Source organism: Callospermophilus lateralis, chromosome 6 (genome assembly GCF_048772815.1).
Source record: "Callospermophilus lateralis isolate mCalLat2 chromosome 6, mCalLat2.hap1, whole genome shotgun sequence".
In the NCBI taxonomy this organism is placed as follows: domain Eukaryota; kingdom Metazoa; phylum Chordata; class Mammalia; order Rodentia; family Sciuridae; genus Callospermophilus; species Callospermophilus lateralis.
In genome coordinates this window covers 116,289,656-116,317,124 of record NC_135310.1, presented here as the reverse complement: position 1 = coordinate 116,317,124, position 27,469 = coordinate 116,289,656, and the positions used below count along the sequence as shown (strand labels likewise).

At 40.7% G+C, this 27,469-nt stretch overlaps 1 protein-coding gene across 2 annotated transcripts in view; it reads right to left on the bottom strand.

Annotated features, from left to right (window-relative positions):
* Btbd9 (BTB domain containing 9) overlaps positions 1–27,469 on the bottom strand; it is a 398,183-nt gene that overhangs the window by 86,652 nt on the left and 284,062 nt on the right. For both annotated transcript variants that reach the window (XM_076858778.1, XM_076858777.1), the window contains exon 8: positions 16,779–16,968. In XM_076858778.1, the coding sequence (XP_076714893.1) occupies positions 16,779–16,968 (190 nt within the window). The remainder of the gene's footprint in view (positions 1–16,778; positions 16,969–27,469) is intronic.

Here is a 27,469-nt window from a genome sequence, read left to right as displayed (position 1 = left end):
TGCTCCCCAACACAATGGCTTATGGATCACAGGCTCTACTGAGTTAAACTGATGGAGACTTGGGAGCAGGACAGGAAAGGGTGGTTGAGAGAGGGAATTATAAATAAATCACAAAATCCAGGTAGCTCATTCCAGAAACATTATGTTTCAATCAGAAAATATCCTGCCTCCCTTAGATGGAACCAGTCCTCCATCCCCAGCCCCTACCACCATTTTGCCAAGTCTTCCCCTGGAAATAATTTATGAAAAATATCAACTCTGACTGCTGTTTCATCTCTTTGCTTCTTCTTCTGTCCCTCCTCTGACCACATGCTAATAGGTACCCACATGTGCACAGCCTACAAAGCACCAAGAAGCAGAGCCAAAGAGAAATTTAATAACCTCCACAGCTCTTTTCTATTCCCTTGGGTCACGTTTTCATAGGAATGTGTTTCTGTGGGAGAACGCACAATTTAGCTATAGGCAGATCTTTGTATTCTCACAACCTGGTGCTAAAGAGAGAGAATGGAAGGGCCACAAGGTAGGAAGGTTCAACTCCAAATATTACAGGCAAGAGAACATTCCAGCAGGGGTGAACTATAAGGCAAAAACTCTTCTATTCAATGATGTCCTCTATTTTTGTTCTTACCAAACCTCTTTTTTGGTCTCTCTTAACACAGCCGGCACTATTTTCACACATCTCCCTCTCTTTCTTATCAGCCTGACCTCTTCACCTTAATCAGATCTGGATTTCAACCTTTGCTCCAGCTGTGAATCATCTTCTTTTCCCTACAGGGCACAATCTACAAAGTCCTGAGCTCTAGCTGGAAATGATTTTAAACACTCGCCCATGCAATCCAGACCCTCAGCCCCTTCAGCACCACCTGTGCTGCCACTCTTCCTCCTCCATCCCCCACCTCCTCCCGCTGCACCCAACCTGGTGGTGAGATGGTATGGCCTGTACAAAGTCTGTCTCTCTCATCTCTTGGTTTTAAAAATTCCTTCCCATAATTTCATTTTCTGGTGAACTTTCTTCATTAAATCTTTTTGTGAAAGCTTTCACATGAAAATAACTGCACACAAAAACACTAAACTATAATAAGTTGCAAGAGTTTTACAATATAAACATTTAAAGTAGATTATACCATCTGAGGTGTCTGATAAATCATAATTCTCCATGTGGTATATGACTTACAATTAAAATAAAGACATTAATGAGAAAGTTAATAGTAACATCTTCTCCACCAGTACATAAAGGTGAACATACTATATCTACAAGGTCTTACAAACAAAATATAATGAATCAATTTAATATGTAACTGTGTGATAAATCTTGTGAAGAAAGGTAAGAAGCCAGGAAAAAAAAAACCCACAACATTTTATGTAATTTTTTTTTGTAATGGCTAGAGGAAAAAATGGCTAATTACGTTTTTTCAATGAGATTCTTTTGATCACTGGCCACTCAGTACAGTCTTCTTGATCCAGGTCTTCAAAGCTGGGATCACAAGTTTTAATTCAAACATTTTCAGCTGAACATTAATAACTCTTAACTTTTCTAACTGATAAACAGCTGTAATTAAACTAAACTGGTGTGGGCTATACTACCAAAGGCTAAATGAGCAGTTGCCATTTTCTTTCTCTGGAATCGCCCACACTATTCTTCCCAGAGCTGGAGGCCCAGGCAGCAGCTCATGGGTGGGAGGGGTCTCAGTTCTCCTCAAGGCCGCAGAACACGTGGGGATGCAGATTCTGTCTCACAAATGCGCACTAGAATTGCCCAGTAGCTGCCCCTCCCTACCATATTTGTTTGGCTGAAGGATTCCTCAGCCAGGAGAAAAGCCATCCCCCTCTGGAATGTGCTCTGCAAGAGCTGCCTATTTAGAAATAAACCTTCCAGGTGCCAACATGAATATTCACCAGAGTGTACCGGGCACCGGGGCCAGTCTCCATGCCATGAACACTAATCTTCCGAATTGTATTCCAGGCAAGCTACCAGGGTAAACTCCCATACAGAAACTAGGCTTTCCGGTGATGGTTACTGAAAGACTGAAAGAAGGAAACCTGATGAAGAAGGCAGAGATGAATAAATCCCTCCTATCCAAGGCTCTGCTGTGCTAGATCTTGCTAAGTGGACTCTAGCACAGCACGAGGCTTCATTAGAATACTGCACTCTGTGAATTCAACTTGTCTCTTTTGTTCAGCGGGCTCACCCTTCCTCATCAAGAAGAACAAACGTTTATCTCCCCTATGTCTCCCAGCCCTGTGGGCTGGACTCCTGTTTTCTTATTTTGGCTGGAAGGACGTCCTGAGGACAGGGTCCTGGTGCCATATAGACACCCAGTGCAGATAGATGTGCACACACTACCCCACAGCCCTCGATTCACTGCCCTGACTCACATTCACCAAGTACAGACAGAGAAGACTTTCGCAAGCCAGCAAAGGAACCATGCACAAGGGGATGAGATCTCAGGCTTCTTGGGATCCTCCCACTCTGGCATCTAATCCCAAAGAGCAGACGCTGAGATTTATGCTGAGGGCAGAACAGGACCTGGATTCGGCAACCTATCTGAGTCACAGGAGACTGTTCTGATAATCAACATTTTAGTGCCAGTGTTTAGGAAACATCCTGGAGGTAATCTCCAAGGAGCTAGTGCCAGAACTCAGTGCACATGCTGCACCCCAACAGCCTGACAGCACTGAGGAGCTTGGGGTCTCTGACCACATGAGCAGGTAAAAAGAAAGTGGTGGGGTTGCTAATGATCTCCTTAAGCCTCTGATAGAAACAAGCACTGCTAAGGCAATGTGGTGTCACAAGCAGCCGTGGCACCAGATGGGAGACTGGAGCCCTATTTTGTCTCTATTTCTTTGCAACCATAGACATTTTAATCTGTTAAATGGGTGGTGGAAGAGGGGTAGGGAAGGAAAGGGAGACAGATATATCTTTCATTTAGATGATTTGTGGTTCTTTTTAATCTATTTTCTTCCATTTAATTACAAAGTGATATGTGACAAATCCTTTGGAAACTTTTTCTGAAATATCTATTATAAAAAGGTAATATACTTGAACTGGAGTTGTGGCTCAGTCGTAGAGCGCTCGCCTAGCATGTGTGAAGCCCTGGGTTCAATCCTCAGTGCCACATAATAAATAAAATAAGGGTATTGTGTCCAACTACAACCAAAAAATAAATAATTTTAAAAAATAAAAAAGTTAATATACTATATTACAAAAATGTGAACCAATATATTAAAAAGTATTCTTTAGTAGCAGACTAAATATTTTACAAACAACATCTTAGAATAACCGTAATATCTAAAACAGATAAAAGTACAGCAAAGGGGCTGGGAATATGGCTTAGTGGTAGAGCACTTGCCTAGCATGCACTAGGCCCCGAGTTCCATCCTCAGTACTTCCAAAAAAACCAAGGAGGCCCTGCTCTATTGAGGTCAGAGCTGGGGTTTAACAGCTCAGCTCATCTGCCAGGACTTCCCTGTTGGTTCCCTCTCCTTGTGCAGTCCTCAGGGCTCATTCCTATCTCAGGGGGAAAAACCACTTGGTCCTGTATTTTGGCTCCAAATGCTGACTTCCAACACTCATGTCTAGATAACAAGATTTACTACTATTCACATTTGTGAGACCGTGAAAGGCAAATAAATCCCCCCAAGTCTTCACTTTTACCTGTGTAAGCCAGATGTTAGCAAACAAGAGCTGAATAGACAAAGCATTAGTAGTGGATGGCCCACAGAGGCTTATTTTTATAAGTAAAGTTTTATTGAGACACAGCCACTCAGGAGAGTTGAGTAGTGCAACAGAGATTGTATGGCCTGCAAAGTCTGAAATACCTACTAGCCATCCAGTTACGTGAACAGTGTGCCAACTCCAGGAATAGGCATAAGACTAAAGCCATTCTCATCTAGCAGTCAAAGGTTATGGCATCAAGGTATGAAATAAACGTAAGGTTTAGGGTTCAGTTTAACCTAGAAATGTCTAAAATTTCTTCTAGTCAATGTTTCAATAGAATTCTATGTAGCAAATTCCACATGGAGTTTTTAGATCCTGCTATACTCACAATCCCTTCTTTGTTACTGTGACAATTGTACTGACAATGTTGGCCTGAGTTTCACACCAAATTTCTGGTATTTTTCCTAAAAGAATTAGAAGGATATGGGAGGAAAAGCTATAATTAAAAATGAAAACTGTTCCCAATCTTACTCCCTGAACTGATGAAGTGCCCAGGAGTTGCATTCCCAAGCTGGAGTCTTGCAAACAGGACAGTCATTGGTCATTGCGTTCCAGACCCCTACACCAAAGGGTTGGAAGCAGTAGGGTAGGGTAAAGAAATCACAGAGACATTTAAAGTCAATAAACAATATGCCAAAAAAAAAGTCATACAGTCATTGACAAGGCAATTAATATGATGACAGTAAAATAATGCTACACCAGTCACAGAGGAAGACAGCCCTGCAGACTAAACCACACCACGTAAGTACACAGTGGTGTTGTTGGTCATTGGGAGAAAATGGATTTGTATAGATCTGCTATTCCCTTGCTATCTCTCCAGCTCTGTCTATTGTGATTATAAAAGGCACTCTACAAGATAGCTGGCCTGGGCAGTGTGTGACCACAGAACAGGAAAAACCTTACAGCACTTGGTGTTTTAACAGAACTGCTCATTCAGAATCTCCAATGAACTCAATTTTTAAATGGATGACTCTGTTTATCATGTTCTTCCCTAACAGATCCAACTTATCTTCGTGAATTCCCTGCTTGTCTCTTAGTTTTAAACGGACAGCTAAAATTTTACTGTAGTGACCATAATTATGACAAAACTATTTTCCTAGGAAATATGTTATTAACAAAATATTATTTATCTGGTTATCAGCAATTCTCAAACAATTCTCTATAGATAATGCTTTATTTATTTTATTTTATTTCTTTTCCTTCTCTTTCTCTCGATCTCTTTTTTCCCCCTTTTTAAGCAGTATTGGGGGTTAAACCCAGGGCCTTGTGCATGCTAGGCAAGCACAATACCAATGAGCTACATCCTTAGCTTTGCTTTATCTATTTTTTATTGATTTATTTATTCATTCATTCTAATTTGTTATACATGACAGCAGAATGCATTTCAATTCATAGTGCACATATAGAGCACAATTTTTCATGTCTCTGGTTGTACACAAAGTAGAGTCACACCATTCATGTCTTCATACATGTACTTGGGGTGATGATGTCCATCTGTCTGTCCTACCTGCCTGCTCCTTTTCTTTCCTTCTTTCCCTGTTTTATCTATTTCTAAAAGGGTTTCTGTGGATTTTCTCATAAAGATAGTACTTTATTATATTTGATTTATTATATTTTTAATCTCAGAGATGAAATGAACAAAAAATGGCTAGGTTTCAGGAAAATAATGGACAAGGGTTTGCATCAGACTCAGACATTAGGGAACAATTAAATGGTAAATGCCTAGGGGACTTAGGAACTTAGATCTATCACACTAGACTCCAATCACCCCTACCCACAAAGTTCTTAAGTTAAGTACATTACAAGGAAAGATCCAGCAAATAAGAAGCAAAGGAACACTATTACTAACAGAATTTTTGGCTAAAAACCCTAAAGCAAAAGGCACAGAACAAGGGAAACTACCTATTTTGCAGCTGGGTGTGCCTGAACAGTTTCAAACCAAAACAAGTCAGGAGGCTGCTCCCCCTTCAAAACTCAGCACTCAGTTCTGACCTCTAGAACTTAAGGGTCATCAATACAATACACATTCCAGTACCAAATCCAGGGGGAGCATGGGAGAGAGGCTGCCCCTTCCCCCTGCCCAGCACTGAGTCGTCCCTGGGTTGAGCCAGTAGCCTTAGCCTGGCTGCTCTAAAAAAGAGGAAGTAAGACTTTCCAAGGCCAGAGAAGGATGGGGCTGCTCACCACCTTGTTATGAAGACAGAAAAGAGGAGAAGGGAGAGGAGAGAGGAGGGAGAGGAAGGAATAAAGCAGCAAGGCGGGGCCTCCTCCAAGGCAGGAGTGGTTCTGTCCCAGGCCACTTAAGGCCCAGCGGGAGACAGAGAGACATGAAGTGACTCCACTGAACTGTGGCTCACTCTTTCTGATTGGCATCTCTGTTGGAAAGCAGCTAAACCCGTGACCACAACTCACATTTTGGGAGGAGTAAAAATGGCTGTAGAGGAAGACAGGAAGAAACGGTGGGGGAAAAAAAAAACAGAGGATGTCTGAATTTCTTCTAAGATTTAAGATCCCAGTACTGCTCTCATTATCTTCCCACTGAGTGTACTTCTCATTTTCAAAGCCAGAAACACTCACTGCAACCCCACAGAACACAATATAAACCAACCACCACCAACAAAAAGCACAGTATCCAAGAAGATTCCGAGGAACAGACTGGAGGCAGCATTAGGGTCACTGCCCATTTCCCTTTCGAAAGTCACAGGTCTTTTGTGTGGTTTCATTCCAGGGCAGGTGGACATGAGTTTTTAAACTTCAGATATCAAACACAGAAAATGTTATTTCCAGAGGGACTTTTGACATAATTTGCTACTACAAGATAACATGGATATGCAGTGAAGTTTCTAATATTGGAATAATTTTCTGTGTACAGAAGAAGAGTCAACTCTCTATAATCTGGTTAGGTAAACAGATGCATTGTTTAACCAAATACTTCTAGTTAACAAATTCCATATGGGTTGTCAATTTAAAAACGAATTCAGGAATGAGAAAGTCAACTTGACAATATTAAAACCACACAATTAACTGCCCCCCTTTCCCCCTCTTTTCCTGGGCTGGGATTGAAATCAGGGCCGGACACATGCTGGGCAAACACTGTCCCACTAAGCTGTCAGCCCAACCCCTATTTTGATCAATGAGAAAAAGTACTTGGGACCTTGCCCTGTCCCCCAAATTTCCTTATGTGCATGAGTTAGGACTATGCTGGTAAAGTACGAGACCAATTTCAGAAAACCAGATTAAATGTTTTGTCATGGAAACTTAGGTGTTTTTTTTTTTCCAAGCAAATTTCATGAATAAGAAATTAAACATATGTAATCAGTAATACCTCTCGTTTTGGATCCAAAGTAGATAGTAAGAAGACAGGTTTTTAAAAAATTTATAGAGCATTTTTCAAGCTGAAAATAATACAAAATATAATTATTACAGTACTTTTTAAGATACATCCAGAAGTTGTGGGTTCAAAGGGTTGCTTTTAAAAACAATGGAGGGCTGGGCATAGTGGCACACGCCTGTTATCCCAGCTACTTGGGAGGCTGAGGAAGGAGGATCACAGGTTTTGAGGCCAGCCTGGGAATTTAGTGAGATCCAGTCTCAAAATAAAAATAAAAGAAAAAGGGCTGGGGAAGCACTTTTGTAGCTCAGTGGTGAAGGACTTTTCTAACAAGCGTAAAGCCCTGGGTTCAACCCCCAGCACTACCAATAAAAAATAAACAACAAAAAAAAGCATTCTGAAAAATAAAATAAATGGTATGTGGGGGGGTCCCCACTGCATTATATACTTTAAATGGGTAAGTTGTATGGTATGTAAATTACATCTTAACAAAACTGTTTTTTTTTTTAAATAAACAGGACACATGAAATGTGAAGATATGTAAAAAAAATTCCAAAGCAGATGTAAAATGTCATGCAAAAGGCAGTATTTCAAGGCAGAGCTGTTGGCTAGGTGAGCCTAACTCCTTACCATGGCCAATTGATTTCTTAACCAATCTTGCTAGGGCTGACCACATAACAGAGTTCTACCTGAAAACTGCAAGTTGGAGTCAGCAGAGACGGGCTTCAAATATAGCTTTGGCTTTTCCTAATGGAAAGGGACAAGATTTGGCTGGTAGGGCTTGTTGTACTTTTTTCCCTTCACCCTGATACTTGCTGCCTCAACACAGACATGGTATTTAAAACTGTAGCAGTTTATTTCTCTGGGGCAAAAATACATGTGGGAAAGACCAAGAAAAATGCAGAGTTTACTGAACTGCAAAACCACAACCCTATGGACTTGTTTATGAGCCCCAAACAGTCAAAAGCAAAACAAAACAAAAATAAAATTTAAAAAGCATTTTATAAGTTATTCTCAGTGAGATTTTCTGTTGTTTGCAGCCAAAGGCGACCCATATGCAAGCTTCCTTGGAGCAGTGAGTGCTAGAAACAAAAACAAATGTGGAGCTGGGGTTGTAGCTCAGTGGTAGGCACTTGTCTAGCACATGTGAGGCACTGGGTTCCATCCTCAGCACCACATAAAAACAAAATAAACGTACTGAGTCCATCTACAACTTAAAAAAAAAATTCACCACCAACAAAAAAACAAATGTTGTCAGGTCTTAGTTGTAACATTTACTGGAAGTTTCTATAATTCACAGCTGTAGGAAACCAGTGAGCTGAACCAGAAAATGAGCTGCCTTCCCTTGCTTCTTATTAGGCCACAGGAGTTGGTAGCACTGAGCGACAAACTGGAATCTTGGGAGATGAAGTTTTAGCATGAGTTGTCTTGCCATGCTCACAGTGCAAAGAAGGAGAAGGACCCCAAACTACACTTCGGTTTCTTCGTCTTCTTAATGAAGACAGTGAGAGCAGCTAACACTCAAGAACTACTGTCAGACACAGCAAGCAAGAGAACCATTAGCCATCTCTAAATATTAAACTACGGAAAACCTAAATCATCCTGGGTGGTGTTTGGTTACAGTAAAACAATCATGTGGCAAGGCTGGTAATGTCATAATCATCAAGGGACCTGGTTTTAGGTTTCATCAGGTAGAGGGAAGAAAGAGGATCCTCACCATTAGGTTTTAAGGGCAGCAAGGAAAGAAAATCCAGGCAGAAGTAAGAGCATACTCTGCATTTATCTACATAAGCAATACCCCTTATATTGAATCTGATACATCGTTGAAAGAGGCAACGCAGCAGAAAAAATATGATTCCTCAGCATCTGTGAAGCCCCTAAGGGCCTCAGAGAATTGCTGAAAGGAGTCCTTGAGGGGCAGCTGCCCATCACCATGGAAGTTATTCTTAGGAGAAGGATGCAGAAATGGGGGTGGAGAGCCGGGTAAGTCAACAGGAGGTAGTGGAAGACCTCTTCAAGGTCTTGGAGTTTCTTAACTAGATAGACGAGAATGTTTTGGTCAAGTGCCTCTGTGGTCACTAGTTTACAAAGGGCTAATGGTTAAGCATAAAAAGGAGAGAAAGAAAGAAACAGACAAACATCAGGAGCTACTAAGATACATCCCAAACACCTTAATGAGGTGATAAAATTGGGCTCCTGGGTGGGGAAGTCTCTGAATTAAAGGTGCTTGGGGAATATGAAGATTTTCAAAGGTAGATTACTTCTTTGGATTAATTTAAAGATTTAATTTTAAGTGATGTCACCCTTCATCAGTATTCAGAATAGCTTTATTCACTTAATACTTAAAAGATATATTAAAGCAATTTGATGTATTAAATTTGTGGGAATTTCAGTCAATCAGCTAAAAGTCCTCTGCTGCCGGACAGCAGCCGCACTTCTGTGGCCCTGCACAACCTGTCCCAGGGCAGCAGCTTGTACAGCATCTGTCTAAGCAAAGCCACAGGAGGACATCTTCCAAGGAGAATGATTCTGGTGTTTAAGATGACTGAGAAGTGAGTATTTGTTTTAGAGGTTTCTTAAAGAATAATTCGGGACAATTACTAAACATGTACTGTGCATGAAATACTGGGTCAAACGGGGCTGAATCCTCGGTAAAGATGTCTTCTTGATGGGTTAATCTTGGAAAACTGAAAGGATTTTTCCTTTCATGTATCCAGCTATATTTTATGATGACTAGTTGTCAAGTTCCCCAATCACTCAAGGGAGATAAATGGTTGACATGTGAGGTAAATCACACACACACAAAAATACATTTTTTTGGCATTTAACCTTTCTTGCTTTTCCAAACAACATCTGAATTCTAGTGCCCCTCCTGTATTTTTCACACAAAACTTAGTTGCCATAGCAATACTTTCTGCTCTTGAAATTTCTCTAGGATGAAACTGGCTAAGGCCTATTTACCTTGCCCCTAAATTCTGCTGTGTCTAGGCTCCAGCATTTCTAGTGCCCTGAAGTGTTCACACAGTTTAGACTCCAGCATCGACTGAGAACCATACATATAATTCCTTCTTCAACGATCTTTTTGGGAACCAGAGCTCTGAGATCTGAGAGTGACGAGAGAAGACTTCAGTGTGATGCAGATAGGCACAGAGGAACACCACTTAATAAATAAATCATGGATCAGAGAGACAAGGAAGAGTCCCTTGGTTCAGGGCTGTGACAGAAGACACTCAGTGTGACTGATATGAAGTAAATTTTGTAAAATATCTTTCCAATTTTGACTAGAATTATAGGCAATCTTAATCCAAGTCAGAGGAGTCATATATTTAGATGTTTGTTGGATTCTTCAGACTATAAAAAGGAAATTTCTAGCTCTCTAGGTTGCAAAGAAGGCTGTCTTAATAATGTAAATAGATGTACTGCTCGCTGGTGCAGCACTCGGGCAGAATGAAATGGGAGCAGAATGCAACGAGGGAGGCTAGCGTCCTCACCTGTGTTAATGCCAGCGCCCAACTCCAGAGCTTAATCTCAGTCATTTGCTGGGGGTGCCAGATCTTTAGCAGTTTCCTCACATACACTTAGATCAGACAACACTGAGCAAATATGATGTCCAATTTAGTTGATAGATAGAAGTCTCTTTAGTGGCACTAACACACTGTGCTGTCAGTTCAGTCAATGAGTGTTTATTGAGTACTCGCAGCACACGGAGCCATTCAAGTAGGTGCTTGGAATCCGCTGCAAAGATTCAAGTCCATCACAATATTTAAAAATCACTATCTTCAATTTGAGATTATCTATGGTCCTACTAGAGATTGAAGGCAGCACAAATGCAGAAAATACTCAATTACAATTATTATTTGAGCCATTAGCTTCCATTCCTCTCCCTACTCTTACGACCCAGCCCTCATGTGGAGCTATTAAATAGGAAACAAAATGGAATGATCTGATTCCTCTCCTTTTTTTTGTGCCTATCCTTTGAGAGAGAAGCGAATGTGCAGCAGATTTGGCAAGATGGTAAGCAGTAGGAAGGAGGAAAACTAGCAGTCTAAAAGGAATTTTGGTAATCTACAAACTGAATAGATAATCTAGAGTTGGTTGTAGCCACCCAGTAGGCAACTGAAACCGGCATAGGCTTGACAGTTCAGAGAGAAAGAAAAACAGGTTAGGACAAATAAGCACCACGGTGGCATAGACAATTAACTTTTTTAAAGAATCAACTTGCTATTTCTTCTTTGTAATCTAGGTTTAATAACTAAAAGACATAAACTGACTTGTGGTGTAGACCTTCTGTGTTATTGTTCCATAAGTGGTAGGGCTGCTTCATCCCACAGAATAAAGAGACTATGGATACCCATCAAGAACACGCTTGGGGCTAGACCCATTTTTTTCCTAACATACTGCATTTATGTACATCCCAACTGAGGACTTCAAAATATTGTTGTCATTAACTCCTTGATCCTCACAACACCGAGAGGGGCTGCAGGCACATTTGGCTGCTTCTGCTGGCCTGGCATCATCTTTGGACATCCTGTCTACTTGCAATTAGGTTTGTTACTTAACGCATTATGAGTATTTTACTTACACTACTCACATATCAATTACAAAACCATTATTTTCAGACTAATGTAAAAATTGTTAATTTAATTACTATCCTATAATTAGGGTTTCAACAAAGTGCTGTCATTTATTAGCTGAAAAAGACTGGGTGATAGGTGTATTTAACGCATAGCATATTTGATTTCTAATCCTAGCCTGAAAACACTTAAAAGGATATCATGATTAGCAAGTAGAAAGATAATAAGTCTTAAACTAAGGCGACAGAGGGCCTATAAACTAAGACATTAGGCAGATTTGGTTGGTTCTTATGACTCTACCCTGGTCTTTTTATGTGGTCAGCCCTCTGAAGATTTGCTGTTATTTAAATTTTAATGTTTTTAAAATGGCATGGAAATGATATAATTACTACTCAATTACCTGCTTTTAAGGTACATTCCAGGTAATTTCTTTTTCTCTAAAATAAAATGAGTAAATTTTGCTATGTCTATAAACCTAGCAACAACACAGACAAACTCCTTTATTTCCCAGTTATGTTGCCTTGCAAAAGTGAGAGAAGCAAAAGAGGAGTTTTGACTCATTTGAGTCATATGAGTCGAGACTAGGATGCCTCTGTTGAGAAATGGTGGCAGTTGGGAATCCCAGGTACTTGAGAGCCTGTAATCCCAATTACTTGGGAGGCTGAGGCAGGAGGATAGCAAGTTTGATGCCAGCCTGGGCAACTCAGAGAGAACCTCATGTGAAAATAATAAATAACCAATGAATCAACCAACTCACCTAGGTTACCTCCTGTTGTTGCTTCTTCAGGAGTTGGTGTAGCAAGGAAGCAAAGAGCAGAGAAGGCGCCATGCTTGTTAAGGCATGAGGGCCTCCCATTTCTGACCCTCCTCTCTTCTCCTGATGCTCATGAAACACTGGATGGGAGTGGGAGTGGGGTGGGCTGGGGGATGGGAGTGGGGTGGGGGTGATGGTTTTAGGAGTTGATGTTGTGTACACAGACAGTGAAAAAACATCCTGGACTGTCACTTCTCCAACTCCTTCCTCCCTGGCCCTCCTGTTACTTTCCCCTCCCTCCCTCTGCTCTCAGAGTGTGCCAGGTATGTTCCCACCTCAGAGTCTTGGCACTATGTACATGGTGTCCAACCTGGATTTCCAGGTTCTGCTCAATGTCCCCCTCTCAGTGAACCTTTCCAGACCACCCAGCCTAAAACTGCACCATCTCCACATCTCCTCCTCCTAGAGAGTGGGAGCTACAGAGCTCATAAGCTGACTTCCTGTAGCACCTGTCAACGTCTGACATATTGCACATAGTGTCTGTCTGCTGTCTAGGTCCCCCATGCACTACACAGGAGCTCCCGGAGAGCAGCGGTGTTATTCTGTTTATTCAGGGCTGTGTCGACTACAGTGCCTGTCACAGAGTGAAGCGTTTAGTGAATGTTGAATGAACGAAAGAAAAGAAGGGCTAGAAAGATGGTCGGAGATGCTGTTTCATGCTCCCCTCTCCAGGAAACCACAGGGGACTGACGCCACACATGCTAGGAGGACTGGCTCCTGCTGACCATTTTCTGTCAGAAAAGAAGGCTCTGCTTGCCTCTCCAGCCACAGGGCATCCTCTCAGGGAAGGAAACAGTGGTTTCTGAGTTGAAAACACTCAAACAAAAGAAATCTTATCCATAAAACAATTACATCCTCTCTTAGGAATAAAGAATGAAGTGATCAAAATAAATCATGCTTGAGAACTTTGCCTCTGAAGTCACCAACTACAAAGAAACTTGAATTTCCAAAGCTTAAGGACATGTGACTGGGCCCTACCTCACAGAGGCGGGGACCGTGTGAGCAGGCGTCCCAGCTCTCCACCCTCCCAGCCTGAGCTCGGCAGCTCCCACTCTCTAGGGGTTGATGCAGAACATGGGCTGCAGCAGATACAGTGACTAGGAAAGTAAGTTAGTCATCACGAGCAATAGAAGCTGTGGGTCAAATGTCACTGACTAATCAACCTGTCATTGGTCAATTACCTATCTCCATGAAGAGGTGCCACTGATCTAGTTTCCTATCAATAAATGTCTATCTGGGCACATCAGCTGCTGTAACTGCAGCCTGCCAAGATATCCAGCACCGTCCACAGGCATTGGTGGCTAGGAAATCTCTCTCCCTTTCCTCTTAATAATGTCACAGAAGAGGCAAATGCAGTTCCTCACAACATAATGTTGGTTTCACCGAGACGTGTCTCTTTGGGCGCTCAGCTAGTTATACAGAGCTTCAATTGCATGGATCTTCGTACTAAAAAAACAGTACTTGGGCTTATGGAAGTTGGAGGCTTCATACTGTGCTGAGATACACAATTCTGCCTCTGGTTGTGTCCTGCTCATCATCCTCCCTCTGAGTCAGGAAAAGAAGAATTTTTTGGGGGGGAATCATTTTTATTCCACATTTAAAGAAAACCAAGTGGGCACTGCTCTCTCCTGCACCAATGACACATTTTCCTGGAGTCAGATTCAACATCTCTGATTCTCTGGTAGAGGCAGAGGCCAAGGTGGCCTTGTCCCATGAAGAGCCTGTTTGTCTTCAATTGTCACCCTGGCAACAACCATATCAGGTTCTTGCCGAATCTAAAATTATAGATTTCCTACTGTACCTGCTACAATTCCCCCTCTATCTGACAGCCCGCCTCATGCACATTTAACCTGTCAAGAGAAGCTTATTTGGAGTTGCCATAGGTTTACATGCCAGGTGGGCAGGGGGGAGCCAGCAAGTAAATAATCATAATACAAATGCTGTGACAGGAACTCTAGATGGCAGAAGAGGGGTGTCTCAATAAGCCCAGGAGATGACAGAAGGTTAGAGACGCACTCCCTAAGGGGTGAATAAGAAATAAGAGGGGATAAGAAATAACAATAAAGGGGAATAAGAAAGACAGGTAAGAGAAGGGAACGAGAAGGTGGTAAGAGGTGTAAGCAGTGAGAACAGGATGATCAGAGATTGGAAGGCAGGGAGTAAGAAAGGGCAGGCACCATAAATGCTAACAACAAGACAGGCTGAGGTGCTGATGTAGAGGCTGCATGGCAAGGTGGAGGCTGAGAGAAGAGGCTGTACAGACAAGGCAGAACGTTGTTAAATGGTTTAGTTGGCACTTTCTCCTGAAGGCAAAGAGCAGCCATGAATCCTCTTAGGGAGGGCTGTAGCCACATTAGATTGGTGGTAAGGGTGAGGGATGGCTACATGTGGAGGAGGGAGAGTCAGTGGAAGTCTGAAGGTCGGATAGAGAACCCAAACTGCAAAGGTGCAGCTGTGGTCATGGCAATGGGTGGAGGAGAGGTGAGCTGGTGAGGTGTTTGCAGGCGGTACTGCCAGGACTTCAGGGCTGGCTGGTAGGAGGGGGAGGAAAAGGAGAGGTTGAGATTTAGAAGGGCCTCATGTTTTTGCTCAGGCAACAGATAAATTGGAGGGAAGGGTTGCTGCTGACTGAGACGGGGAGTCACGCCACAAGGTAACTTGAGAAGAAGGGGGAGGACAGAAGAACTTCACGTTATATATCTTGATTTGAGATCACATGGAACACCGTCAGATGGTGGCAGAGGTGGGGAGGGGGCACAAAGTACCAAGGAAACGAATGGAATAAAGAAAATATCACAAGAGAGCGGGTACAGCTACTAAGCTGCCCGTATGCTTCAATCTTCATTGGCAAGAAGACTGGCCTTCAAATTAGAAATGGCAGAACAAACATAATAAAGAGAAAATTGAAGTCCCAAATAGGTGAAGTGAAAGAAAAGAGAGTATCCAGTCAATTTAAATGATTTCAAGTCTCCTGGCTCAGATGAGTTACACCCCAAGCCTGCTGAAAGAAATTGCAGATGTAATCTCAGAGACACGACTGGTAATCTTTAAGAAATTGTGGGGACTATAAGGAGTGCCAGAAGACAAAAGAAGGACAACTGTTTCCCAGATTTTTAAAGTGAAGAGGAATAGATTATAATGGGAAATATACAAGCAAGTTTCACATAATCTGTGACAAAAATTCTCAAACAGCTTATTAAGTTGGTGGCTGATGAGTACTTTAGTTAATCCATGCAGCTAATGAAAGGAAGGGGGGTGTTGTTTGCAGTGTGACAGTTTTTATTTGTACTGGTAGCCTGTCTAGACTGGTTGTGGCCGGTCTTGTACCCCTCCCTAAGCCTAAGTGAATGATCTGGCCTTCAGTCTAAACTAAAGGCTTCTCTGATTTGCTGCCTTATGGTACTCAGCTTGTTACATGGCCCTTGATGAAAAAGGGTTGCCAATTTAATGAAGAATTAGTCTGAATTTGCCAAGAAATCCAGCACCAAGTCCTCAGGGTGCTTGGGAAACCTCTGGGGTTATTAGCCCCTTGACAAATCTGTGCCTGTCACACTCCTACTGTCTTATTTTTGTTAGTTCTCTCTTTCAACACACTGTCTTAAAGAAGAGAACAGGAAACACACAGCAAATGTGGCACACGATGGGGTGGAGGAGGCAGTCATGAGCCTCCAACACCTCCACCCTAGGCAGACTGAGAAAGATTCATAGACATTTTTTACAGGAGGACTTTGGAGGTCTTCTGGAAAGGGCAGGGCAGGGCAGGGCAGGGAAGCCTACTCAAGATCCAGATGGCCCTTTTCAACTAAAAGTATTCTGTCAAGTGGCAATACCAGTCTCCACTTAAAAATTACATATTTCTACAAATCAAGCAAAGTTAAAGTGCCTTTCTTAAAACAAAAAAGGGATAATGAAAAACAACCCAGACACAAAGTTACTAAAAAGATTTTAGAACCAGGTTTCATAGTCAGATCTGTTTGGTTCATATGCAGTTCATTTATTAACACTGAAAACAATCTTTCATTCTATGTAAGACCTCTTTTGACGTGCTACCCTGTCTCTAGCCAATGCAAAGGAAGACTTGGGAGGGAGTGAACCCGGCCCAGGTGGGTCTCTTCTCTAGTGCCCCATGCCTGATGTCGGTGCCTCTCCCCACCAGAAATCCAAATGTACATCTGGAATCTTATTGCCCCAGCGTTCCACTCCTACTCCCTTCTGCATGTTCAGATCAGAGAACAGCAGAATTTCATCATTGAAGTTATTGAGGTCATCATTTTACCAAAATATAATTTTCATAAAAATAGTTACATTTAAAAACTAATTAATGAGCAGAAATAATCTTACCGTATTGATCCAATCATGTATGGTTGTGCCAGTTGAACCACAATCGCACCACTTCCTAGCTGGTGACACGTGTAGCCAGAATCCCAATCATAATTTTTTGTGTCCCCATTCAGCAAGGCATTTCGACTCCGACTGACTCCTTCAATCACACTGGCACAATCAGCAATTGTTGCAACATTCTCCATGGGAACTGTGAATGCAAACCCAAGATTTGGCACTAGGATAAGAGAAGTCAAATAGATTCCAAAAGCATGAGCAGAACAAGATTAATTAATTACTATCTCAAATCAACAATAACAGGGAAATTAGAACATCTTGATTATCTTAATACATGAATTTTCCATGCCAAATAATTTTTAAAAAGTTGAACTTAAGGTTAGAACAAACCAAACCATATGTAGCAATTAATCCTATAGTATTTTATTATGAAGGAACACAATAACATATTAAATACAGAGTGGATATATATACCATAAAATATTACCACAAAGAGAAACTATAGAAATTGAGATTTGTGTTTGTGGTGCTGGGGAACAGACCCAAGGCCTTGCACATGCTAAGCAGGTGCTTTAACCCTGAGCTACATCCCTGGCCCAGCAAATGAGATTAACGAGCTTTAAATATATACATATGTTAAGTGGGAAATTCATAAAATTCTGTATTTTAGAATTCACAAAGCAGGAAAGTGATCGAGGACATGTTACCAATCACTTCTCAAAAAGTACAGTTGGCCTCAGCCGTGATTCATTTCCTCTTCTTGTTTACTATTCTGTCACTGCAACAATTTGCTCTTTCCTTTGTTCATGAACTGCTGTATCTTGAAAACCCAGCTGTGTTTTGATTCTCAGTCTCTATATACTCCAAGTCCATATCAACCTGCTCATTTATAAAAGTCAAGAGCTTCCACAAAATGATGGCTGCCCAGTATGATAAAGATTCTCTAAATACTGAGGAGAGAGCAATACAAGATAAGGGCATTTTAAGTCCCTGGGCCTTTTCTACAGGGTTTCTACCAAAATCTGCAATTTTCTTTAGACATTTTAGACCAAAATCGACAATGTCAACTTGCTATATTTTTCAGTATATTATACTCTCTGAAAATACAGAGAATGAGCAATACTATCATCGTGCCAAAACATTCCTAACTTTATAATGATGTGAAGTAAATAATCCTACATGTATCATCTGAGCAATGAATTTATTTTCCAAAGTTGGACAAGCCTGGACTTAACACTTCATCTCACATACTTCACTAATTGCTTTGCTTTTTGAAAATGAGAATGGCCACAGAGTAGGAAGGAATGAAGGGAAGGAGGGAGAGAGACAAGATGGTTTTCTGGTGTCGAATTCTTTGACTCTGAAGTTTAACTCCAAAGAAACAAGCAAAACACTGGTGAAACCACCAGTGAAGAAAATTTCATGGCAGAAAAGGGGTCCAAAGACAAGCTCCCCATGACTTCAGAACAAAACAAAGGTAAAGAAGTATCTTCAGAGGGCAAGTCCTGACATCTCCATCTCCAGGAAAAGAGAAAGCATTCCCTAATGAGAAGGGAGGACTTCCAGAAGTGGCACAAGACGCACAGTGAATGGAGCTGAGCTCTGAAACAGCACTCTAGTGCAGGCCATGCCGCAATGACAGACAGCCCTCCAGTCCCCTAGTGGCTTCATGTAGCACATTTATTTTTCACGGTTCACATTTTGTACTTAATCAGCCAGGTGGTTCTGCTCATGATATCACAAGAGATCCCAATGACAGAGTTTTATATTGACAATCACAGCAGCAGGGAAGAGAATGATCTGGACACTGGCTCTTAAAATATTTCCCCAAAGCAATATGCCATTATGCTCACATTTCATTGGCCAAGGCAAGTCATATGGCTTTAAAAGGTTAGGCAGGGCAAAAAGAACCATTCTGCTGTGTGCACAGGAGAGGTACTAAGAGGAAAAAATAGATATTCAGTGAACAATATTAACATCTATCATTTCAGGACAAAAGAACATTCAATAGAAACATAAATACGATCATTTGTTTAAAGTCTATAAAGTATTTCAATGTATAAATTCCAAAATGTATACATCGAGCTTCCCACTAAAGGGTATTTAGACTGTTACCATTATTTTCTTCTTCATTAAAAACAGAAGTGTGTCCTTGTGTTCCTGGCTAAGAATTTCCTTAAAGGAATATATACTTGCTGTATAGAATAACAGAAGATAATTAATAGAAACAATAGAAAAGAATTATACTCATACCCATGTTTCTCTTCAACTTCCCTGAATATTGCCAAATTACTCACCAAAGCAGTTATAAACATTTACTTTCAACTCACTAAAAGTAACTCTTGTAATACTGGACAGAGAGTACGAAATTATTCATCAGTGTGGTTTTAGTTCTTCACCCTTTTTCTTAGATGAAATTGAACCTTTTTTTCTACCTCTCCTCTGTAAATTTCCTATTTTTTTTTTTTTACCTTTTGCCTATTTTTCTATTATCCTTCTATAATTGATGTGCAGGATGACAATCTTTTGTAGGTTAATATTGAGTAGAAATATTTAATCTTTCATTTGTGATTTGAGCTCTCCCTTTCTGGTTTGTAAATTATTTCCTATACCCAATCCATAAAGATATTTTCCTGCATTTTCTCCTAAAGGTGTTCAGATTTTCCTTTTCACATTTTAATCTGCTTAGAATTTATTTTTGGAATGCTGTGAGATAGGAATTATTCTCATCTTTTATTCATAAGGATGGCCAATTTCCCCAGCACCATTTAATGAACAGTCCGTCCTTCTCCCCACTAATTTATGCTACTGTAGTCATGTATAAAGTTTTCCTATGTGCCAGCACCTCTCTTTAAGATCTCTATCCTGTTTCATGGATTGCTTTGCCCAGCTTTGTGCCTCCACCATGCTGTCTCGGTTACTATAATTTTACAGTAATCTTACAGTCTCCTAATATTAGTGCTTCTCCTCCCCATCTTTCCCTTCTTTTTCTTCAAAACTGTTTTAGATATTTTAGTCCTTTCAGTTAATTTTTACATTTTCAGTTTCTAAATACACTGACGTAATTTTCCACAGCATACACCTCCCTTTTTTTTGGGGGGGGGGTACCAACAATTAAACCCAGGGGCACTTAACCACTAAGTCACATCCCCAACCCTTTTTATTTTTCATTTTGAGCCAGTCTTGCTAAGTTGCTTTATACCCTCTTTTTCATTTCAAATATCATTTATGTATATTTCTTTCTTTTTTTGATCAGTCCTATACTCGTTTTCTTACTTTATCTAGGCTTTCAAAGAACCAACACTTAATTTTTCTTTTTTATCCTATTTCACTAAGTTCTTCTCTTCATTATTTTCTGCCTTCTGCTCCTTTGGATTCACTCCCTCTCACCCCAACCACCCACTACTTGAAGTGAACACTTAACCCCTTTCTTCTTTTCTTCCCTTTATGCAGTGCTGAGGGTGGACCCAGGGCCTTACAAGTGCTAGGCAAGTCCTCTGCCGCTGCACCACATCCCCATCTCGTGAGCACTTCGCTCATTAATCTTTTTTGTCTTACAAAAGTATTTAAAGCTAACATTTTACTTCAAACTTCTGTTTTCACCTTTATCTTCAAGTTTTAACATACTACACAGTGTTTAAAAGAGCACTGGTCAGGTATTATGTAGAATGTCCCTCAACCTACATTTGTCTGATACTTCAAAAGCTGACTACTTTCAAATGTTTTCAAATTTTCATTATAATTTTTCTTTGTTTATTCAGAGTATGTGTTTAGCTTTCCAAATATAATTTTTCATGTCATCTTTTCATTGCTAATTTTTAATTCCATTGCAAGGTAGACAAAAGGTGTGGTCTGTGCAGTAATGAGCATGCAGCATGTGGTCTGTGCAGTAATGAGCATGCTCTGTGGCACAGTATGTGATTAATTCTTAATATTTCATGTGTATCTGAAAATAAGTGTGTATTCTCTAATTTGAGGGCTGTGGAGTTCTATATATGTCTACTAAATCAAACTGGTTAATTGTTATTAAAATCATTTACATACTCATTAGTTTTTCAGAGACATTTGTTAAAAATCTCCTGCTATGATTGTAGTCTTGTCAGGTTTCTCCTTATAATTCTTTCAATTTTGTTTTATATATTCTGGGATCACATCATTTCATACACATCATTTTAGAATTATTAAACCTTCCTGGAGGACTAGATCTTTCCCATTACATACTGTTGCTCTTACTCCTAATAATGGCTTTACCCCAAAGTCTACATTATCTGATGTCTTTACTTTGGGTACTATTTTCTTAGTGTCACACTACTTTTTAATTTCCTAGTCTCTTGTAAATAACATACAATAGTTTTAAAATAAGCTCAGTGTTCTGTGTTTTTTAATGGGCAGATTTATTTACAAGTTTCTTCTTCGCTGCTTTCCTTAGAAAATTGGAGCAGAGTGAACAGAAAGCTAACAATTTGATGGTTTCCTTTATTTTCCTCACCAGTTCTCTCTATTGATTTGGTTTGGAAGTTGTACATTCCATTCTACAATTTTGCTAGTTATTTTTAGATAATCATACCAGACTTAACAATGCCTAAAGCTGAAAACTGCATAGTCCCTTCTCCTGAACAATACAGAAGACCTTAAATATTTTTTAATACCCAATCGCTTAGTGGCTTGTCATTATTACCTAACATTTTAATTCTATTCTGTTTTATATTCTCTAAATTAGTCATTACTAGGGGCTGGGGTTATGGCTCAGTTTATCCACATTCACCAATTTATTCGCTATTACTTTTTAAATATCCCCCCTCCTTTTGGCTCAACTTTCTTCAACTGATGGCATATCTATTAGTATTCGGCCAAGTTTTTGTCTGAAGGTATATGTTATAGTTTGGACAGGAGGTGTTCCCCAAACACTCATGTGTGAGACAATACAAGAATGTTCCCAGGTGAAATGATTGGGCTAGACAGCCTTAATCTAATCAGTGCATTGATCCACCGACAAGGATTAACTGGGTGGTAGCTACAGGCAGGCAGGGTGTGGCTGGAGGAGGTAGCTTTCTGGCACTGTGCCTTTCGGGTATACACTTTGTCTGTGGTGAGCAGAGCTCTCTGCTTGCTGACCGCCATGTCCTGCTTCCCTCCGTCATGCCCTTCCACCATGGTGTTCCGCCTCACTGGGGCCCAGAACAAAGGCAGCAGCAGCCATGGGTGACCTCTGAAACCATGAGAGCCAAATAAACTTTTTCTCCTCTAAAATTTTGTTCTTGTCAGGTCTTTTGATCACAGCAATGAAAAAGCTGAAACAGTACATTGTGCCACCACTCTTCAAAATAGTTTAATTGGATATAAGCTCTTTTTCTTTAGTACTATGATGATATTATTACATAATCTCTGGCCTCTACTGTTTTGTCCACTATCCACTACAGTCAGCTATCCCCCAAACTCTAGCAATTTCCTTTTTTCTCCTATTAATTTTAAGGCTTTTTCTCCTTGGTTTTGGTGTTTTGCAATTGTACTATGTTGTACCCATGTGTTAACTGATCCTGCTGTGGACTAAATATGAACATTATAGCTATATTATTGAGGGTTTTATAGAGAAACAGAACAGATAAGCTATACACAGAGACAGACACATGAAAAAAGGGACTTATTATGGGAATTGACTCGTGTTACGGAGGCTGAGAAGACTCAGAACATGCTGCCTGCAAGCTAGAAAAAGGAGGGAGCCAGTGGCTTAGCTCAGTCTAAGTCTAAAAGCCTGAGAACCCAAAGTTCTGAAGACCAAAAGCCGGAAGATTTGATGCCCCAGCTTTAGGGGAGAGAGCAGATTTTCCTTTGCTCTGCCTCTGTGTTCTACCCAGGTCCTCAACTGAGTGGATGGTACCTACTCACACTGGGTAAGGGCAAATTTGTCTTCCTCAGTCCACTGATTCAAATGCCAGTGTCTTCTGGAAACCCCCCAGACACACTCAGCGATAGTGCTTTGCCCTTAACCCTTCCACATCCCCACCCCAAATTCACCACCACAAGGTTTCCACTGGTTTTAGAAATTTGGGGCCCTTATTTGATTGAATACTGAGGTTCCCTCATTTCCTGTTTTTTGTGCTTCTTAGACTCCTATCAGGTCTATGTTGAACTTCTCATTCCACCCTCCCTGCTTCTTAACTTTCCTTGCATTTTTTTACTTGAAGCATTCTAGGCAATTTCTTATTCGATTGTATTCACTGGTTCTCTTTACTTATGTCTAATCTCTGTTCAGCTTGTCTACTAGTTACAATTTCACTACTGAACTAAAAATGAAAATAAAATGAGCTATATGTAATTCTTTTTATTTCTATGTACTTTATATGTATATGTATATATAATAAATATTATGTAAATATACTACGTATGTACTGGTCTCTGCCCAAGATTCCTGAGACAGAACTCTAAAACCTTGTGACAGGGATATTAAAAGAATCTTTTGTTCTAATATGTAATCTTTGATTCTGGTTCTGGGCATAAGCTTCTAATCCCTTGGAACTTCCAGGGTGATAGGAGTGTCTTTTATTCTAATGAGGTGACTTTGTGAGCTCCTAAATGGGGACTGGTCACCAGAAAGACCAGACATGATTAGAAGGCTGGGACTTTTAGGCCCTCTTCTCATCCTCTGGAAAGGGAAGAGGGGCTGCAGACTGAGTTCATAATTGATAGTGCCTATGGCTCAACTATGAGGTTGGGAGAGAGTCTGAGTTGCTGAACATGTGAATGTGCTGGGGTGAAGATCCACTTGTGGAGGGCATGGAAGCTCTGCTCCCCTTCCCACATTCTAGCCATATGCACCTCTTCTTTGGTTGGTCATCTGTCACAGGAAACCAGCAAATGTAAGTGTTTCCCAGAGTTCAAGAAATGTCAAACCCAAGAAGGGGACTGTGGGAACCTCTGGTCTATAACCAAGCTGGACAGAAGTTCTGGGAAACCGAGGGACCTACTACTTGTGACTGGTGTCCTATGGTGTCTGCACTAACTTCTGTTGTGTCAGAACTGAACTGAGGACACTGCTGGAGAACTGCTTTGGTGTGTCGAGAAAAACCCTCACACATTAGTGTTGTCTGTGTAAGAGAAGAAAAAGGGTTTTCTTTTCTTTTTCTTTTTTCGCTTTTCCCTTTATCAACAGGGGTCAATCTCACACAGGAAAGTTGTTAAGAAGAATAAGTGACAGAAAAACACAAAGTATAATTCAACTTATATTGATGAAATTGTCATGGAAAGCTAGGGAATGGTATACAGTAAAATTCAGATCTAGGTAGGAGGACATTGGTGATGATCCTGGAGGAGGCACACATGAGGGGCTTCAAAGGTTTGGTGATGCTCTGTTTCCTAAGCTGGGTGACGAATATCTGACTGTTCCTGCTCTCGGAACCTCACACATGGAGTATTCTTTTGCACACAGGGAACCTTATTTTAAATTTCACGTATCTCAACACCATTCTCATGAAAACCAGAAAGACAGCAAGCCTCTGAAAGGATGAAACCCTTGACAATTACTTCAAATGCTGATATCCTCTGCAGACACAACGAGGTCTCACCAATGGTCTTTCTTGACTCTCAGTTTGTTAATTTCCACCTACGCTATACTTTACTGCTTCACAATTTTGTCCCTAGACATCTGATTCAATTAGTACATCAACATCAGAGATGATCACAAAATCATTATGGATGTAGCTTCAAGCTCTTTGGGCAGAAAGGCTGGTACAAGCATTTCCAATTCCTTCTCCATAGCCATATTTATAAATGGTCTTATTAAAGAAGATCTGTTCAGTCTCTAACACTTTCTCTAAGCAAAACTGCTCCAGTACTACCACCCTCTGGCACTCTGGGAACTGGTGGTGGTCTAACATATATGCTATAGTAAAGAATTTTACTGTAAAGAATTTTACAAGGAATCTTACATCTCTGTGCTGGAGAAGCATATACCATGGTTTCTATCATGATCTCGACATAATTATTCACTAATGTTTATTAGTCAAAGTCTGTATCTATAAAAGGAGCCTAACACAAAAACACAAAGACGCTCCATACATATAGACATAGAAATTGACCCACCTCACTGAAATCTATCCTAAGTCCCACTCTTTCTTTTTTTTTAATATTTATTTTTTAGTTTTAGGTGGATAAAATATCCTTATTTTATTTTTATGCTGAGGATCGAACCCAGTGCCTCACACAGGTTAGGCGAGCATTCTACCACTTGAGCCACAACACCAGCCCCCTAAGTTCCACCACTCTTTCTTTTTTCTTTTTCTGGTACCAGGAATAGAATCCAGGGGCACTTAACCACTGAACCACATCCCCCAGCCTTTTTTATTTTTTTGAGATGGGGTCTTACTAAATTGCTTAGGGCCTCCCCAAATTGCTAAGGATGGCTTTGAACTTGCAATCCTCCTACCTCAGCCCACAGAGCTGCTGGGATTACAGTTGTGCACCACAGCGCCTGGCAGTCCCACAATTTTTAAATATATATATATATTCTTAGTTGTAGATGGACATAATACCTTTATTTATTTATTTTTATAATGGTGCTGAGGATGGAGCCCAGTGTCTCACACATGCTATGCGAGTGCTTTACCCCAGTACTATAACAGAAGACCCCACACTTCTTTAAAACACACACACACACACACACACACACACACACACACACGACTAGCAACATAATAATCAACTCTACTTCATTGGGTTGCAACATCAAAAGCTTAGCATATTTCTTAATTATCATTCCTACTTTTTTGATAATGAGTCAAATTAACACTATTATGACAAAATAATGCCACCAAGTGGAAAGAGGAGGACAGGGGTCTGGGCACAAACTCCCAGATGATGATGATGACCTTCTGACAAGTCACCAAGATGAGATAATCATTCCAGCACTGTACCAATTCTTAATATCCAAATCACTTTGTCAATCTGACCTAGCCTGATAATTAAGAGATTTAGAATGTGAGTTTCACAAGGGCAGGGACTTCTGTTTCTTTTACTTCTACGTTCCCATTGTGAAGAAGCACTGTGTGGCACAGAGTAGATTCTCAATAAAAGTTTGCTGAATAAATGAATTACAGTTGGAAAATAATGCCCATGTAAGATCGTGGCACTTCATCTTGCTTAATATAGTTCCTGACCAAAAGTTAAGAAAATCTAAAAGTTACTAAATAAAGCAGAAAAAAAATGCATTCTCAGTGAAAGTTTTCTTAGAAAAGTAAGTATGATCAATTTCTGGGTCTTGACCTAAACATTAAAAAAGAAAACAAATATACCTATGGCAGAAGAGTTGCTTTGTAAGCATCACACACATCCCCCACCTCAAGTGCTCCCTAAAAGTTTGTCCCATATACAGAAAGTTTGGTCACTTGAGGTAGACCAAAATATTTTCGATGGAGAAACCATTTTGGAGGGAAAGAAGGAATGTAGATTACAATGTGGTTTTTTATGAATATAAAAGGTTTTTTAGTGTTACACTTTAGTTATATTATAGGTGTTCTGACAGAAGAGATTTATCCTGAATGTCACCACTGGGTTTACTAACATAGACCCCCTTTCCTCCATTTCAGCAGGAAATAATCCTACCATTAATTATTCTTTCTAGAAACATATGCTTCTGCATGCCTAGCTGGCTGTCCAATATTTAATGGTCTGAATATGTTCTGTGGTCTTTGTGCTGGGAGAAATTAGAGTGTGACTCTACCTGACTGCAACACACAGAAGGTGCTGGGCTGTTCTTCTTCCCAGAGGGACTGGGCCACTCCCCGCTCTGAATGTTCATTACCGTCTTTCATATGCGTCTGATAAATTTATTAAAAACACCATCTGGACAGGACTCGGCTTTGTGCTATATTTCCAAGCTTCCAGGCTCCTCCCTTGTCCCACTGGAATTTCTGCCCCAATTTGTGTCACTTTGTTTACAAACCCATACCTGCCAACACCCAGCATCTTGCGTCTGTCTCTTCCTGGGTCTCCTCTGCCATCCTCCAGCCCTGCACCTATTACAATAGCTTGTGCTGTGAGCAGAAGGCAAAGGGGAGCCGCCTGGGCAGAAATTACTTTTCCCCCTCCATGCACACGGCAATTCTGCTCAGACAAATTTAATTTGCTGCTTCTGAATGCAAAAGTTGCATGTTAACAAAGTGCATACCTTCTGCCTATGTGTGGATATCGGAATGACACACACTGTGGGGAACGGCGGAGAAAGTGAGCTGAAAACCACTTTACTGCTGCCCGTTCTTGCACAGCACCTGGGGTGGCCAACAGCCTGCCAGTAAATTTAATTCAGGAGTAATAAATTTTTAAAAAGGCAGTATTACTTCACTAGGACATGACCTGAGGGCCACCTGTACCAGCTATATTTAAAGATAAGACTGACATGTTATTTAACTGTCTCCAGAGATCACCTTTGAGAGGTGGGGGGAAAAACGCATCTGAAGCAGCTTTTTGAAAATGAAATAACATTTAGCACTTCCAGAGGACTTTATCTTCAAAAACTGTACTTGTGGTGGACTTCATTCAATGCTTCCCTGGCTGCTTTCATTACAAAATTGCTTTCTAACAGTGCAGCGGCTCACGCAGCAAACAAGTACTTAATAGGCTCAGAGCAGATTTTTCTCCATTGCTAAGATTTAGACACCAAGCATTTCTGGCCAACAAGAGAACTACAGCTGTTGTTAGCT